Source organism: Oncorhynchus clarkii, unplaced genomic scaffold (assembly GCF_045791955.1).
Source record: "Oncorhynchus clarkii lewisi isolate Uvic-CL-2024 unplaced genomic scaffold, UVic_Ocla_1.0 unplaced_contig_2464_pilon_pilon, whole genome shotgun sequence".
Lineage (NCBI taxonomy): Eukaryota > Metazoa > Chordata > Actinopteri > Salmoniformes > Salmonidae > Oncorhynchus > Oncorhynchus clarkii.
Genome location: NW_027261083.1, coordinates 11066 through 26840, shown reverse-complemented (window position 1 = coordinate 26840; position 15775 = coordinate 11066). Strand labels below are relative to the sequence as shown.

Here is a 15775-nt window from a genome sequence, read left to right as displayed (position 1 = left end):
GAAGGAGAATGATGAGGTAATCCTCCAGGCACACCAAGCGCTGTTGACTCAACGACTGAGAGGCCTCCATTTGATGAAGGAGAAACAAAAGACAACAGATCACAGATGTCTCCATATCTCCTCAGTGTTTGGGGGAAGATGTGCGATGGAGACACAGGGAGAGAGAGAGAACCTAGACAGACCTTGTTTATTTATTTATCTATGGCTTTATTTATTTATTTCCTCCATTTGCAGAGCGCAGCGTGGCTCCGCTTCCTGTTGTTACGGCTTGTTTGTCGTTGTTTGTTTACCGACAGACACTGACAGACAGACAAATGCCCTCATAGGGGGAGGCGCTCAGAGAGAAGTATAGTGCAAACGGACAAATTAGAGAAACGCACAAAATCTACGTGTTACCAACAACCCAGCATACCTCATCATAACAAGAATCACATCTACATGATCCAAATATCCACCACCAATTGATTCTCTACTACTGTGGGATTTATGAGGACTTTTAAGACTCAGTCAGTCACATTCGTCAGCCTGGGACCGTGCTGGTCTATAAAGCTCAGTGAGTCTCTGAGATCTATGCAGGGCAAATAGTCTGCTGTGTGAAAGATCTGGTCGCCATGGGGATGTGTCTGTCTGACTGTGTTATCTGTTCAGAGAGGGAGCTGGCACATCAGACAGTCGGTCTGTTGTATCGACAGACTGGGATAATGATACAACTAATGTCTACGCTCAACGACAGAGCGAGACACTGTTGGGATAAAGTTTGTCCAAAATCAGGAGTTTTGGTTTTTTATTTAGTCTGGTGTGTCTCCGTGCTATCTTGTGTGAGTGTATGTGCGTGCGTGGGGGTAATATTTCCTCATATTTATCTGCTGTTTACAAGATTACATTCGATGTTTTTAAATGAATGCAAACAATGTCCTAAACTGCAATTTACAGTTTGTTAAAATAGAATGAAATGTACATGACTAATCTCTCAATGTCAACTGTTTTTTGTCTTTGTCTTGCAGGTATCCCCAATAGCATTGGTCCAGTTAGTAAGTAAATTCAAAGCAGAAAAGAAAACACAGAAACTGCTTGATGCTTTGCTATGTCTTATCATATCCCTCCCTAAAGTCCACTTGGTTTTAAATGTTCATTTCTGATTTAGGTCCTCCATTATTCATTAAGTGAAGGATCAGTCATAATTGGTTTGGAAATGTTCATTATGCCAGGGTTAGTCTAATTCCCTGTTGTTTTCCTCCCTAAAGGAAATAGCAATAGCTCTCTGCCTTATTGTCTAGAATTGCTCAGTGTGGAGGTGGACTAATTCACCTTCAACAAGATAAGCCGAGATAGCAGCCATACGCCTGTGCATGCATACAAAACATGTTTTTGCCCCTATGCATTATACATAAATGGCATATAGAGTTTATGAAAGTGCCCGGATCTCAGTGGTGGAATAATGTCAGCGAGGTCAGTTTAATATGAGCGCTGGATATTATCTGCTGCAGCCAGTCGCCCCTGGAGCACAGAGAGAGACGTCTAGAGACGTAGTCTGGTGTTACCACAGCAGCCAGCTGGGACTGCACCTCAGGAGAATAACAGGAGACGCACACACCAAGGCTGCGTCTGAAATGGCACCCTATTCCCTCTACAGTGCACTACTTTTGACCCGAGATCTATGGGCCCTGGTCAAAGTGTGTGCACTATGTAGGGAATCGGGGGTGTCATTTCAGACATACACAGGTATTGAACAAGCCAAAGTGCATTCAGAGCCCCAGCCCATTCCACATCAATCCACCTATCAATCGACTTATTGATTGATGTGGAATTCTCCTGAGGTGCAGTCCCTAGCTAGCACCCCCTCTATGGGGGAAAAAACAAGATACACAAATCAGCTAAGATGGACAGCATCCCATTAGTCTTGAATGGTTTCCTCTCTTTGATTCCTGGCTGTATCTCCATGACTGCAGATATCTAAAGGACTATATAGGTTAGAGCAATATGGCTACCAGACCTACCCAATCATTTTATGTGTCAGCATTCATGAAGGGAAAGAGACAAGGAAAGGAAGCTGTTTATAAGTAGTGGGACGTAGCCATGATCAGAATTTACAATGGTATCAGCATATTGGCTAGTTGGCTAGTTGGCGATGAACTTCAAACCACAACAGTAACCACAACTGATGTTAAACTAACGTAAACGTAAACCGATAATTTGATTCAAACAATAACCAGTTTGTCATGAATATTCTGAAACATTTGATATCAGAAATTAGCATAGAACCAAGTGGACCCCCTCCCTCCCTCTACCTGAAACCCCCAATCTTAGAGAGCTGAATGTGTTCAGTGTTGTCTCCTGCCTGTGCATGACCAATGCTCTTTACATATGCTGCATGCATGTTCTCCATACACATATATATATATATATATATATATATATATATATATATATATATATATATATACTGTATATGCTGTACATGCACCACTCACATGTCACCACCTCGCTTGCTCCTCCCCAACCCAACCCCACACTTAGTCAGACCATCACCAACGGCTGCTCTCTCTCTTAGTGGGGAGTGTCTGTATTACAGCCTGTCTGTCTGTCTGTCTGTGGGACTCACAGAAAGGACTCACTCACTGACTGACTGATGATGGCCAAGTCTGTACGGTTCATTCAGACCAGGCCTGTAGGTATTGAAACACTCACGAGATGCTGTCTGTCTTTCTTTACACAAGCAGACGCACCTCCATAACTACCACAACATGAAACACTACCCAGCTGTGGTAGTGTAGACACACCAAGGATGAAGTTGGGGTAAACCAAACTGAAATCGTGTGTATGTAGCTATGTCCTCTCAAATACAAAAGAACCAACCAGAACACAGCTAAATGTCCTTGAGGACAGCAAACAGAAAACACTGCACTTTTTCATATTGTTGTTTGAAGGTAATTTAATTCTTTATTGACTTTTTCTCAATTCTATTTCAAGTTGATTAAGCCAGCCAGATTTGCCCTAATGCAGCCATTGAAGCAAAGTTTAAATTAAAATAGAAACGATTCTGGGCTCTGCGAGATTTCATTTCATTATGACAGCAGCATTGATTATAATCCGTCACTTCTCATTAAGCACGGCTTACCTGTATTCTCCCTCACCCTAATAACTAATAGAAGAACAGATGTGATACTTATTGGATCCACATAATGCTCTAATTTCTCTAATCAAATTCCTCTAATTATGAAGCCAATGAGAAGAAAATACTCCACATGTCAATTTATTGTATTTTTTTATCCAATGATGGAAGTATTTGTGTTGTCACTTTGATTTCTGGATTTCACAAACATTATTCCTTGGTCGATGTAAAATGAAGCAGTGCATGCTTTCTATCTGTTCTTTCATTCGTTTGTTTTTTTTCTCCTTATCCTGTGAAACAGAACTTCCCATCACAGTTACTGATCAATATCTCAACAGAACATATTCTCCCGATAACAATCCAAAACCCCTAAATACTTTCAATAAATAACTTGCTGGCCAATATTGGATTCTGGCCAATATTGCTGAACAATTTATTTAGGACTGACATGACATACTATGTACTTTATCAGTTATGGAGCTGTCATGGAGAGGGTTTGGATAGTAACTCAATTAGTCAAACACTACAGTATATACTGACTGTATGTCTGTGTGCCTGAGTGCATGCATACCCAAACCCATGAATTACCCATATCTTTAACAAGACTGAATGTATTACAAACGATTAGACACAACACACGGTAATGCTCACTATCCAATGGCACAGTAGTTAAGTTGCTTGTGACACTATTGGACACTAATCACCGGCCATTGATCACATGATCACACTGAAGTCAGTGATACTGCGACATAGAGACTTGGTGATGCTTTCGTGGGGGATTAAAATACTAGAATACAACGACTAGCCTTTCCTTCTGTCTCTGCTTGACTTAAGACAACTCCATCACCTAACCAACCGACCAACCACAACCACCAAACACCGCCAGTATTTCCCCCGTCATGGAAATACAGAATTGTATGTAATTAGGTTACAGTACACCACAACTATCAGTCATTCCAACCCCTGACACACCACATTATGTATTAATCGTTATTCCTCGACCAGAAATACACTGTAATTAGATATTGATTGAATAGTCAATTTGATGAATTAAACAAAATGCCTGTGACAACTTAGTTTTCTATCTATACACTCTTAGAACAAAAAGGTGCTAAGTAGAACCATACAGGGTTCTTTGGTTTGTCCCCATAGGTGAACCCTTTTTGGTGATAGGTAGAACGCTTTGCAGAGGGTTCTACCTAGAACCCTTGATGTAGGGTTCTACATAAAATCCCCTGTGGTTCTACCAATAACCCTTTTTATCTTTGATGGGTTCTTCCTAGAACAATCTCTGAACAGTTCCATCAGCCTTATTAGCCTTATGAATTTTACTCTTTATGACAATATATATATATCATAATATCTTTCTTTGAGTGCCTAGTTATACCATAACACAGTGGTGTTAGGAAACTCCTGCTTTACAGGAGTAAACGGGAACAACCATCTCAGTAGTGGGTGCAATAAGTCCAACTACTTAGTTAAGGATGTTTTTATTTATATTTGTGTAGTATAAGATTAATAAACCAATCAATGTACATTAAAAAATACCGATATTGAAATGAACAATTCTGAAAATCCATCTTCAAACGGAGCAAGCTGGGAAATGTGATAATCATGGGCATAGTTTTGAGTGTTTTTTCTCTACACAGTAAAAATGACACACAATCACACTCAACTCTGGTTATTAACACCAGCACTGAGGTTATTTTACACCACTGAGCGTTAAAGTAACTGTCCAGTATTTTCAGATTTCTATGAAATATGACCTATAATTAATTACAATGTGAGTTAAATAGTTTTCCTTCCAGAAAATGTTAATTAACAATGTTAAAGGCAGCTTTTTTTTGTTGGAATGGTGTGGGCGTACCCCAACAACAGAATGGTCTGGGTGTATACCGGTCATTCAAAATTTAAATGCCAGTAGACCGCTGATTGGCAAGCTCATCCTCTATGACGAAATAGCAAGCATTTTTTAAGCGGTCTGTTTGAGATACAAGTTTGAGGTGGGGTTTTTGAAGTGTTTTATCTTCAGTTTAAGCTTAATAAGTATAGGATAAGTTAGGATGAGTCAACAACATTATTTGAGTATGAGTTAACAGAATATTCACTTTTAAAAGTGAGATTTTCACTGGATAGTTAGTTTACAATAATTTAACTCCTGAATCAACACTAGAAATGTTACAATGAATAATCAACACTAGGTAAACCTGGCCAATTTGCTGTGTGGGTAAAAATAACAGTGCCTTCAGAAAGTATTCACACTCTTTGACTTTTTCCACATTTTGTTGTGTTACAGCCTGGCCTACACACAATACTCCATAATGTGAAAGTGTAGTATTAGTAGTATTAATTAAATATGAAACGCTGAAATGTCTTGTGTTAATAAGTATTCAACCCTTTTGTTATGGCATGCCTAAATAAGTTCAGGAGTAAAAATGTGTTTAACAAGTCACATAATAAGTTATATAGACTCACTCTGTGTACAATAATAGTGTTTAACATTATTTTTGAATGACTACCTCATCTCTGTACCCCACACGTGATTATCTATAAAGTATCTCGGTAGAACAGTGAATTTCAAACACATTTTCAACCACAAAGACCAGGGAGGTTTTCCAAAGCCTCGGAAAGAAGGGGGCGGCAGGTAGCCTACTGGTTAAAGCGTCGGCCAGTAACCGAAAGGTAAAAATCTGTCGTTCTGCCCCTGAACAAAGCAGTTAACCCACTGTTCCCCGGTAGGCCATCATTGTAAATAAGAATTTGTTCTTAACTGACTTGCCTAGTTAAATTAAAAAGAAATGTAATGGCCGTGATAAGAGACAACTGAGGATGGATCAACAAAATTGTTGTTATTCCACAATACTAACCTAAATGACAGAGTGAAAAGAAAGAAGCCTGTACAGAATTAAAATATTCAAAAATATGCATCCTGTTTGCAACAAGGCACTAAAGTAAAACTGAAAAAAATGTGGCAAAGAAATTAACTTTATGTCCTGAATACAACGTGTTATTTTTAGGGCAAGTCCAACAACACATCACTGAGGACCACTCTTCATATTTTCATCATCATGTTATGGGTATGCTTGCCATTGGCAACGACTAGGGAGTCTTTTAAGATATAGAATAGAGCTAAGCACAGGCAAAATCCTAGAAGAAAACTTGGTTCAGTCTGCTTTCCAAAAGACACTGGGAGACATTCACCTTTCAACAGGACATTAACCTAAACACAAGGCCAAATATACACTGGAGTTGCTTACCAAGACGACATTGAATATTCCTGAGTGGCCTAGTAACAGTTTTTTCTTAATTAAATCGTCTTGAAAATCTAGCAAGACTTGAAAATGGCTGTTCAGAAATGATCAACAACCAACTTGACAGAGCTTGAAGAATTGTAAGTAGAATAATGTGCACATATTGTACAATCCAGGTGTGCAAAGCTTACCCAGAAAGACGCAGAGCTGTAATCGCCTCCAAAGGTGATTCTAACATGTATTGACTTAAGGGTGTCAATACTTAAATTAGATATTTCTGTATTTTATTTTCAATATATTTGCAAAAATGTCCGAAAACATATTTTCACTTTGTCATTATGGGGTATTGTGTGTAGATGAGTGAGAGAAAAAAATATTTAATCCATTTTTAAAACAGACACAACAAACAAAATCTGGAATAAGTCAAGGGGTATGAATACTTTCTGATGAGACTATACAGTATATGTAAAATTATTATGGGAAAACCAGATACATGCACAAATATTCTCACCCCTATCTTTGAAATCTTATCAGGTTGCTCAAACTCCTGATGTTAAAGTTTAAACTGAGATAAACACACAAGCTGAGGCACTATTTAATAGTACCACAAAATACAATAAAAAAGCTTATTCAGATTCAGAAGGGTTCCCTTCTGGCCCTCCAAACAACCACCGAAGAACCCTTTCTTCCAAAAACAGGTAATCAGATAAAAAAGGTTCTAGGTAGAACTCGTTGCCTTACAAAGAACCAATGTCTTCAAAAAAAAGTGTTCTTCCGATGAAAACGGTTCCTGGCAGAACCCTATTCCTCCTCAAAGAACCTTTTAGAACCCTTTTTTCTAAGAGTGTACATTATTAAGCCAGCCTCCATGTTTGCATAAGTTATGATCCCACTACATATCAGAGAGAATCTCAAGTTGTTGTTTTTTGTTTTTTTTTATGTTATGTTTATTCATCATTGCCATCAATGCACACACTCAAGTGAGCCATGAAACTACACAATTACATACAATGTCCCTGGGACAACATCTGGTGTTGGGATGCAACTACTGCTTGTCCCCGTATAGGCTTGACGGTCATTCTGTTGTTATGAGATGTTCTGAGTAAAGCCATGCCGAAGATGTATGTCTAGTTGTCTACATATGTCCCACCAGTCAACTCTTAGCAGAACCTCTACTGTTAGTGCATCTGATGTCCACTATAGCCAGTGCACCTAATCATTTATGGTTTCTCCCAATTGCATGCAGTTCGGCAGAATGTCTCATCCCTAGGTGTTGCTAACCGAAACCAAGGTAGGCTATACCTCCATATAAGATTAAACATATCTCTTCACAGATCTACCTCATATATACAGTAGTTAAACAGTGACTGTACTAGCTGTGACAGTTGAAACCAGATCCACCAGGAGGGAGCTTTTTCTGTTAATCTGTGTCAAAACCCTTAGTGATTTAGATTTTGTAAACTTGAAAAAAAGGCACCTTTGAAATGGGCAAGTTTGATTCCTGGCGTAGTCGGCAGACACTTGCATTAGCTGCAACATGCTGTTACAATATCCGCCTCTCCTCCCCTCCTCTTCTTGAGCCCCAAGATGCGGATTCTCTCCACAGGAGCAGGATGACGATAGGCATTCTGTCTTTCTCTCTCTCTCTCTCTCTCTCTTCCATTCCATTTCAATATCCTTAGATTATCCCCTTTGTTTTAATTAGGCGTGGCGCTTCTAGGGATTCTAGAATCCTATCTGAGCTCGGCGGAAGAAAATAGGGCGATTTCACAGAGCGGTTTATGTAGATTGATTTCAGGCAATCTCAAGTTGATCCATTGTGCTGATGTGCTGTGGCTGTGGCTGTGGCGACCGTTTTGCAAACAAACTGCCCATGTATTTCCATACAGAGCACTAGCCAAGCAAATGTAAAGATGTAGAGCCCTCAAACTCAACTCTGGACCTCAAAGCCAGTTTCACTGCATTTTTTTATCGTTCCCCTCTAATCGGGGACTGATTTAGACCTGGGACACCAGGTGTGTGCAATTAATTATCAGGTAGAACAGAAAACCAGCAGGCTCCAGAACTCGTAGGGTCAGAGTTGAGTATCCCTGATATAGAAGGTATAGTGTTTCTGTCATAGGTTTATCTCAGGCGAGAACATGGGAGAGCATGTGAGAGGGGCTCAGTCAGGGTTGACCATTACTTCACCTCCAGTTTGTTTGCTTGTTATCTGATGGAGAAGAGATGCGGGCAGCAGTGGGATTGTTGTGTGCCGCGCCAGTGAGCCTCGACCGAATGCCTCGATGAACAGACCTATGGGAAATTATCCCACTGGGCTTTCCTAGAGGATGTGTGGTGTGTGTCCGTCAAGAGAATATAATACCAGAACAGAACACTGCTGTTCATCTACATTGTGACGACAATAGCATGGTGTTGTTGGACTCTCTCTCACACGGTTTGGATACTAATATATGACTGATAACTTATTTTACCTCTTGTCTCTTCCAAATGGTAAACTTGAGCAGATTCCATGCAACATGATTCAACAGACTGCATCTGTAACTGTCAGGGCAACCACACTTAACGCCCCAGCACTAGAATGTTATTCTAGAACTTCTTCTTCTTACAGTGCAATGATAGTGAAGACATTGTGGTGGTATTAATTCCTCTAATATTTGCTGTCTCAGAATATAACACTAAATATATAGGATCACCTCTCTCATTGTTCATTTAATAATTCATGCCAGACTTCACTGGATGTTCATTTCAAACTTTTTTGTGCTATAGTGAAAAAGTAGGAATGTGTATGATTCTCCTTTCTTTAACCCTTCTGAACATTCTATTATTTCATGTTTCAACAAACTATATCATGCTTCTGTTTATTTATTTGTTTTGTTTTTCTTCTTTTTAATCTGTTTGTTGTCTAGTAGCTCCTCAAGTTGCTTTGTCAACTGTCCCTTCAGTTCAAGTTGCAAACAGCAAGCGAGGTAGGAGATTCTCAGATTCATACAGTGCCCCTCTGTGTCAGCAGTTGTCCAAAGCCATGTCCCCACTGTATGAATCTAGAATGACCAGTGTATGTGCTACTTTAGCTACTTAACCCAACCCTACCCCTGTAGTACCATGTAGTACTAATCCACAACTATCCCCATGAACTATGACCAATGTGCACTCTGTATCCATAAAGGGTGGAGTTTGCTTAACTGTGCTACTTGTTAGCAAATAGACCAGAACATTATTATTTTTCTTGAATAGAGTTGAATAAACCTGCTAGGCCGCAGTCTTTCATTTCCAAGGCTCTATGCCTTTTGTGGTGACCGACGGAAAGACTTGACCTCAATCCAGAACTTAATAATCACAATCCCTCCCCAAAGCCCCTGTAGCTCAGAGAGGGCTGTGTGTCCAGCTGCCTGTGGCTCAGAGAGGGCTGTGTGTCCAGCTGCCTGTAGCTCAGAGAGGGCTGTGTGTCCAGCTGCCTGTAGCTCAGAGAGGGCTGTGTGTCCAGCTGCCTGTAGCTCAGAGAGGGCTGTGTGTCCAGCTGCCTGTAGCTCAGAGAGGGCTGTGTGTCCAGCTGCCTGTAGCTCAGAGAGGGCTGTGTGTCCAGCTGCCTGTTGCTCAGAGAGGGCTGTGTGTCCAGCTGCCTGTAGCTCAGAGAGGGCTGTGTGTCCAGCTGCCTGTAGCTCAGAGAGGGCTGTGTGTCCAGCTGCCTGTAGCTCAGAGAGGGCTGTGTGTCCAGCTGCCTGTAGCTCAGAGAGGGCTGTGTGTCCAGCTTCCTGTAGCTCAGAGAGGGCTGTGTGTCCAGCTGCCTGTAGCTCAGAGAGGGCTGTGTGTCCAGCTGCCTGTCTGCAAAGGCTTAAGTAACCCATCTGACCCACCGTGAAAGTTGGTGTCAGCAGTCGCTCCACAAGACAGATTGAACCCAACTCCAAGGATGATCTGGGCCGGCCAGGTGTCACACACAAGTCTCCACTGGGATGTGACCGTCTTTGATTGGCATGCCCGCCTGACGTTGTGTGACTAAGCAGTAGGTACAGGGCCTGACTCTTAATCTGGGAGCTAATACTACACAACACACTACACATCACCCAACAACATGCTCCCCTTGTCACATCTCTGCATACATTCACCTGCTTCTCATGCAAAGTGCTTTTTTGTTGCAATGTATTTATTGGCTGGGAGGGGTGTCAGGTGGCGGAGTGGTTGCTGGGACATGTAGCAACTCTTCCTCTTCCATTTGGTTCTCTGTAGAAAGGACAGTGGTGTATTTCCATTCATGTTTTTCTTTAAAAGTCATAGTTGCATGCTCTGTGGTTTAGGATTACAGTTCTGTGTGAACGTAATAACAATGGCCTGTGGATTGCACTACTGCTACAAAGGTTCCTGCTCCTCTCCTCCTCCTAATCTGAAATTAAACACACAGTAGGATAAATGAAGCCTGAACTAATTGAGATGTAAATTTCATACAGTGTGGCGTTACACACCTATGCCTTGCCCAGGTTGAAAATTACATTCCAACTCAACTTATCTCGTTTGACCTGTCTTGTACTGTGTGGCCTCGTTCCCATGAAACCCAGATTTTGTGCCATTCCAGAATCAGAATCCTCCTCATCCTTTCCATTGTGGTGTGCTTGAAGCGAACATCTCTTACTCTCTCCCTCTAACAACGTGCTTTCTCATAGCCCCAGGGTGAACTGATGTCTCACACCACTGGCTGCATCCGTCCATGCCAGACCTGTCATACAGTAGCCCTTTCCACCTCCTCCTAACCTAACATTGTCTCAATCTCAACCCCCATCTCTCCATCCTAACCTCGCATGTGATGGTGCCTCCTCGCACTACCTTGCTACTAGTACCACCGCCGCCCGCCGTAGCACATGCCCCCGCGCAACACAACCCAACCCCCACATCAACATGGCCCCTTGGTCTCTCTCCACCCTTCCTTCTTTGCAAGACTGCGAATGCTTCGGACACTCCAACCGCTGCAGCTACATCGAGCTGCTAAACTCTGTCATTTGCGTGAGCTGTAAACACAACACTAGGGGCCAGCACTGCCAGGATTGCAAGCAGGGCTACTTCCGAAATGCTTCTGCGGAGCTGGAAGATGAGAATGTGTGCATAGGTCAGTTCCCTCACCACTGTCTGTCATCATCAGCACTGCTTATACCAGCTGACCCCCGTTTACACCACGTGACCTTCACCTCATCCTTCACCTTTCACATGTCACCTTAGTGCGTCAAACCTCCAAACTTCTGCCTCATGTTTTTCACTGTCTCTTTTCCTGTTGCTGTCTGGGTCCTGTCGTTCCTCACTTGCTTCTGTCCATATGACTCGCTTCCTTCTCCACAGGGCTTATGTATTAAACAAACTGTTAGTCATCACAATCACAAGATTTTACATTAAAGAGTATTACTTCTAAATGTGTACTGCTATGGACATACTGTACTTTTTCTAAACTGATATACATTTTACCAGATTAGATGTTGATACTCAGGATGTTTTTGATGCTGTCTATGTCGTGAGGTTTTTTATTTACGTTCTTTTAAAATAAACAATTATTCCAAATGCTGGTTATGTACACTACATGACCAAAAGTATGTGGACACCTGCTTATCAAACATCTCATTCCAAATTCATGGGCATTAATATGGAGTTGGTCCCACCTTTGCTGCTAAAGCAGCCTCCACTCTTCTGGGAAGGCTTTCCACTAGATGTTGGAACACTGCTGCGGGGACTTGCTTCCATTCAGCCACAAGAGCATTAGTGAGGTCGGGCACTGATGTTGGGTGATTAGACCTGGCTCGCAATCGGCATTCCTATTCATCCCAAAGGTGTTCGATGGGGTTGAGGTCAGGACCGTGCAGGCAAGTCAAGTTCTTCCACACCGATCTCAACATTTCTGTATGCACCTCACATTGTGCACAGGGGCATTGTCATGCTGGAACAGGAAAGGGCCTTCCCCAAACTGTTGCTACAAAGTTGGAAGCACAGAATCATCTAGAATGTCATGTATGCTGTAGCATTACGATTTCCCTTCACTGGAACTAAGGGGCCATGCCCAAACCATGAAAAACAGCCCCAGACCATTATTCCTCCTCCACCAAACATTACAGTCGGCACTATGCATTGGGACAGGTAGCGTTCTCCTGGCATCCACTAAACCCAGATCACTCATTTGAAGGAGTGTCCACATACTTTTGTATAAACAGTGTATGTTTCACAAATAACCAGAAACACGTAGGAATCTGTTCTAAACATGTTTAACTTCATGCACATTCTATAAGTAGGTCCCTGTGTTTTGCGCAGTCATGTGACAGTATCCTGTATTTTAAGCCTTATGCAGGAATAAGAATTCCACCAAAAATGAAATCAGTTGTCTGAGGATGGTGCTTAACCATCTGAAGGGAAAAGAAAAGGCGGCAGTGTAAGCTTTAAATTAAAGGTTAGAATCCAGGCATGTCACATGACTGTGCAAAACACCGGACCCTATAAAAAGTATATGAAAGTATATATAGATAGTCTACATAGAAAGGTTTTACCATACGTTCCACTATGCCTTTCCATCTGTGTAGTGTGTAGTGACTCTGCACCTTACACATGCACATAGCACCCAATAAACATCTGTTGTCCCTCGCCCTCTGACGTTCTGATCTGGCTCTGGAAAACTGAAAATATTATATCCACCCCGTATCCAGGTGTCTCTTCCAGCCTGAAGGAGAGTCTAATGAACTCGCACACTCCACGCGTAAACCCAGAGGTGTCGGAGCACGACAGATAAGCATGACTGCAATGGCAACTACTGCATATGTCACTGTAGAAGTGCTAGGCCCAACCCTGCCCAGGAATAGCAATGCAATTCCATCAGTAGCCTTTATAGTGTGTCTCAAATGGCACCCTATTCCTATATAGTGCACTACTTTTAATGTCACCCCGATAGGGAATATAGTGCCATTTCGGACGGACCCAGAGTCAGTGCGGTCTTGCCCTGTGTATAAACCTTTACCCTTACCCTTCATAGCACGTCAATAGACGCAGTCACAGTCAAACCAGTACTCATATATATCTTACAAATGCTGCAGAGCTATAAGGTTACCATACAGATGGGAAAGAGGAGAGCCCTGTAAGGCTTCTATGTTCACAAGCGGGATTTGGAAAGAGCTTTAGCTGTTGATAATGGTAAAGATATGGCTATTTTTGGTGTGGTTGTTTTGTTCACACATTATTCTACCCAGACAATATCCACTTATAGTATTAGTCAAATAAGCAGTTTACAGTAAACGTATTTGCCCTGTAGTTAATCAGTTTCCCATTAAATCTAAGTGTGGGCCAAATTACTAATTGGAATTTTTTAGTTTTGGAATAATTTGAAATGTCTGGAGACAACATGTATTACAGTACAACAATGCCCATTTCAATGTTACCGTCCCACTTTCGTCACATTTCAAACATTCGCTGAATCATACTGGACAAGTCCAAGCTATGTAAATCCTTTCTTGTCCATTTCTCATGTAATTCCTATGACATCTCTTTGTATGTCTCCACTGTCTCTGTCTCACCTCCTCTTTTGTCATGTTTCCCTCTAACTTTCATGTCAGAAAATGTGTCATCTTCTTGTCGTGTCATTTTTCTAATATGGCTACCATATTTAGGTAAATAAGGTTTTGCTTATTTCAATATACGTAAATGTGACTTGTTAAAATGCATAAAATGTTCTAGAAAATAATGAATCACCTCAAATGATCCATACAGTGCTTAATGTCTCATTTCCTTCAATCACTCTTTATCTTCATTTCACCTCATTACTTTTGAAATGGTAGCATTTCTTCTGTAAGTGATAGCTAAGTAATATGTGGCTTAGAAATGTTTCTCAATGAGCCTGCCTATGGCGGTAAAAGGTTGTAGCTGCTGTAAGAAGCCAAAGCACCACCTTGTTTTCCAGCATGTGTGTGTTTGTGTGTCTTGTTTCTACAGACTGTAGTTGTAATCCCTATGGCTCAGACAGTGTTCGCTGTAATGGCACAGGATTTTGTAAATGTAAGGAGGGAACTACAGGGGCTAAGTGTCGAGATTGTCTGCCGGGATATTTGTGGGACAATGGCTGCAAATGTAAGTAGAACCATACCCCTACTCTTGTAACTTTGCCCGAACCCCGACGTGTACCTTTCGCTATCTCTCTACTGTATCTCTACCTCAATCTATTCTATCTCTCCCCCTTTTTCTCCCTCTTACCATCTTATCTTACTCTCTACTTTCTACTTTTTCGCTGCCACTGCTTGATTATGCAGGCATGTGCAGCTTTGAATGTCCTCACTCTTGCGGGGAGTAGGCCTATGGATTTAACCCTGACTAACGTTGACTAACCAGAAATTAGCCATTTTTCAATGATTTAAGACTCAAGGTTATGAGCCTATAATTGCAGCGATTTAGACTCAAACCATTTTCTCTCAGCTTCTACTGGTAGATGTCGCTGAGTCCGTCAGGGAAGCAACCACGCTTTGCATTTTGGATGCTTCGTATTTAGTCATTCAGTGGCGTCAAAGAGCTGAAACGTACAACAGCTGAGCTAATATTGACTGGCTGGGGAGCTGTTTGAGCAGCCCTTTCCCTCTCTCCACCATAACTGTCTGTTTAATGCTCATGTCCAGATGATGATGGCCAATGCCAGAGGTGAGCTTTTGCACTGTTCAAAATGCTGTTTATCGCTCAAATTCCAGTATGTTGTCCCAATAGTTTCCATTCAGAGGCAAAAGTAGAGAAGGCATTGAACAGGTCAGTCTACTGTACTATTCTACTAATATAGAGTACCTGATACAATCGATGTGGGATTGCTGATCCACAGGCGTCATCAGCCAGGGCAACCTCTCACTGGTCGGTTCAACTCCTGACCTGGAACGTCCTCAAGATGGTGAGTTGACAGTAATTGGCCAGATCACTGCTCGCCTGTGGATGGCTTCCAGCTTGGTGCAGATCTTTTTCACCATAACCAGCAGAATACCTTTTCAACAGCGCTTGCTAGGCGCAGTACCGCATATCTTCTGTCCTTTGTTGCCCAGAGCAAAAATCAGTCTTCATGCTGATTGGGCAGGGAAACCACGGTAGCTAACTTCATCTGGGGCAGACACTTTTTGAGTGTTTAATTTAACACTATTTGAATTGAATTAACACAGGCGCTTTGGCTATGTACAACTGTGATACGTGTATTATTCCATTGTTAAACGGATCCGAATTGTTATCCACTTATTGAATATCAAATGTGAGGTTCAATCCATGTGTAAATGGATGAAAGGAGATGGATAAGTAGAAGATGCACTCTGAGGTCAGAGTGGATTAGACTGATGTAATCTGTGTACACATGGATGCACGTGGAGACAGACTGTTAATGAATACAGTTTATTAGAATGACTGGCAGCATTCGCACCATCATGACTCCACG

General features: G+C 41.7%; 1 protein-coding gene across 1 annotated transcript in view; it reads left to right on the top strand.

Annotated features, from left to right (window-relative positions):
• The window catches only part of LOC139404699 (netrin-G1-like), a gene marked incomplete at its 3' end in the record, with an annotated part of 148207 nt that extends 132960 nt beyond the window's left edge, over positions 1 to 15247 (top strand). Inside the window, exons 5-10 of the mRNA XM_071147312.1 lie at positions 1005 to 1031; positions 7610 to 7654; positions 9276 to 9332; positions 11297 to 11464; positions 14314 to 14448; positions 15182 to 15247. Coding sequence (XP_071003413.1) covers positions 1005 to 1031; positions 7610 to 7654; positions 9276 to 9332; positions 11297 to 11464; positions 14314 to 14448; positions 15182 to 15247 — 498 coding nt within the window. The remainder of the gene's footprint in view (positions 1 to 1004; positions 1032 to 7609; positions 7655 to 9275; positions 9333 to 11296; positions 11465 to 14313; positions 14449 to 15181) is intronic.
• Between the last annotated feature and the right edge of the window lie 528 nt (positions 15248 to 15775).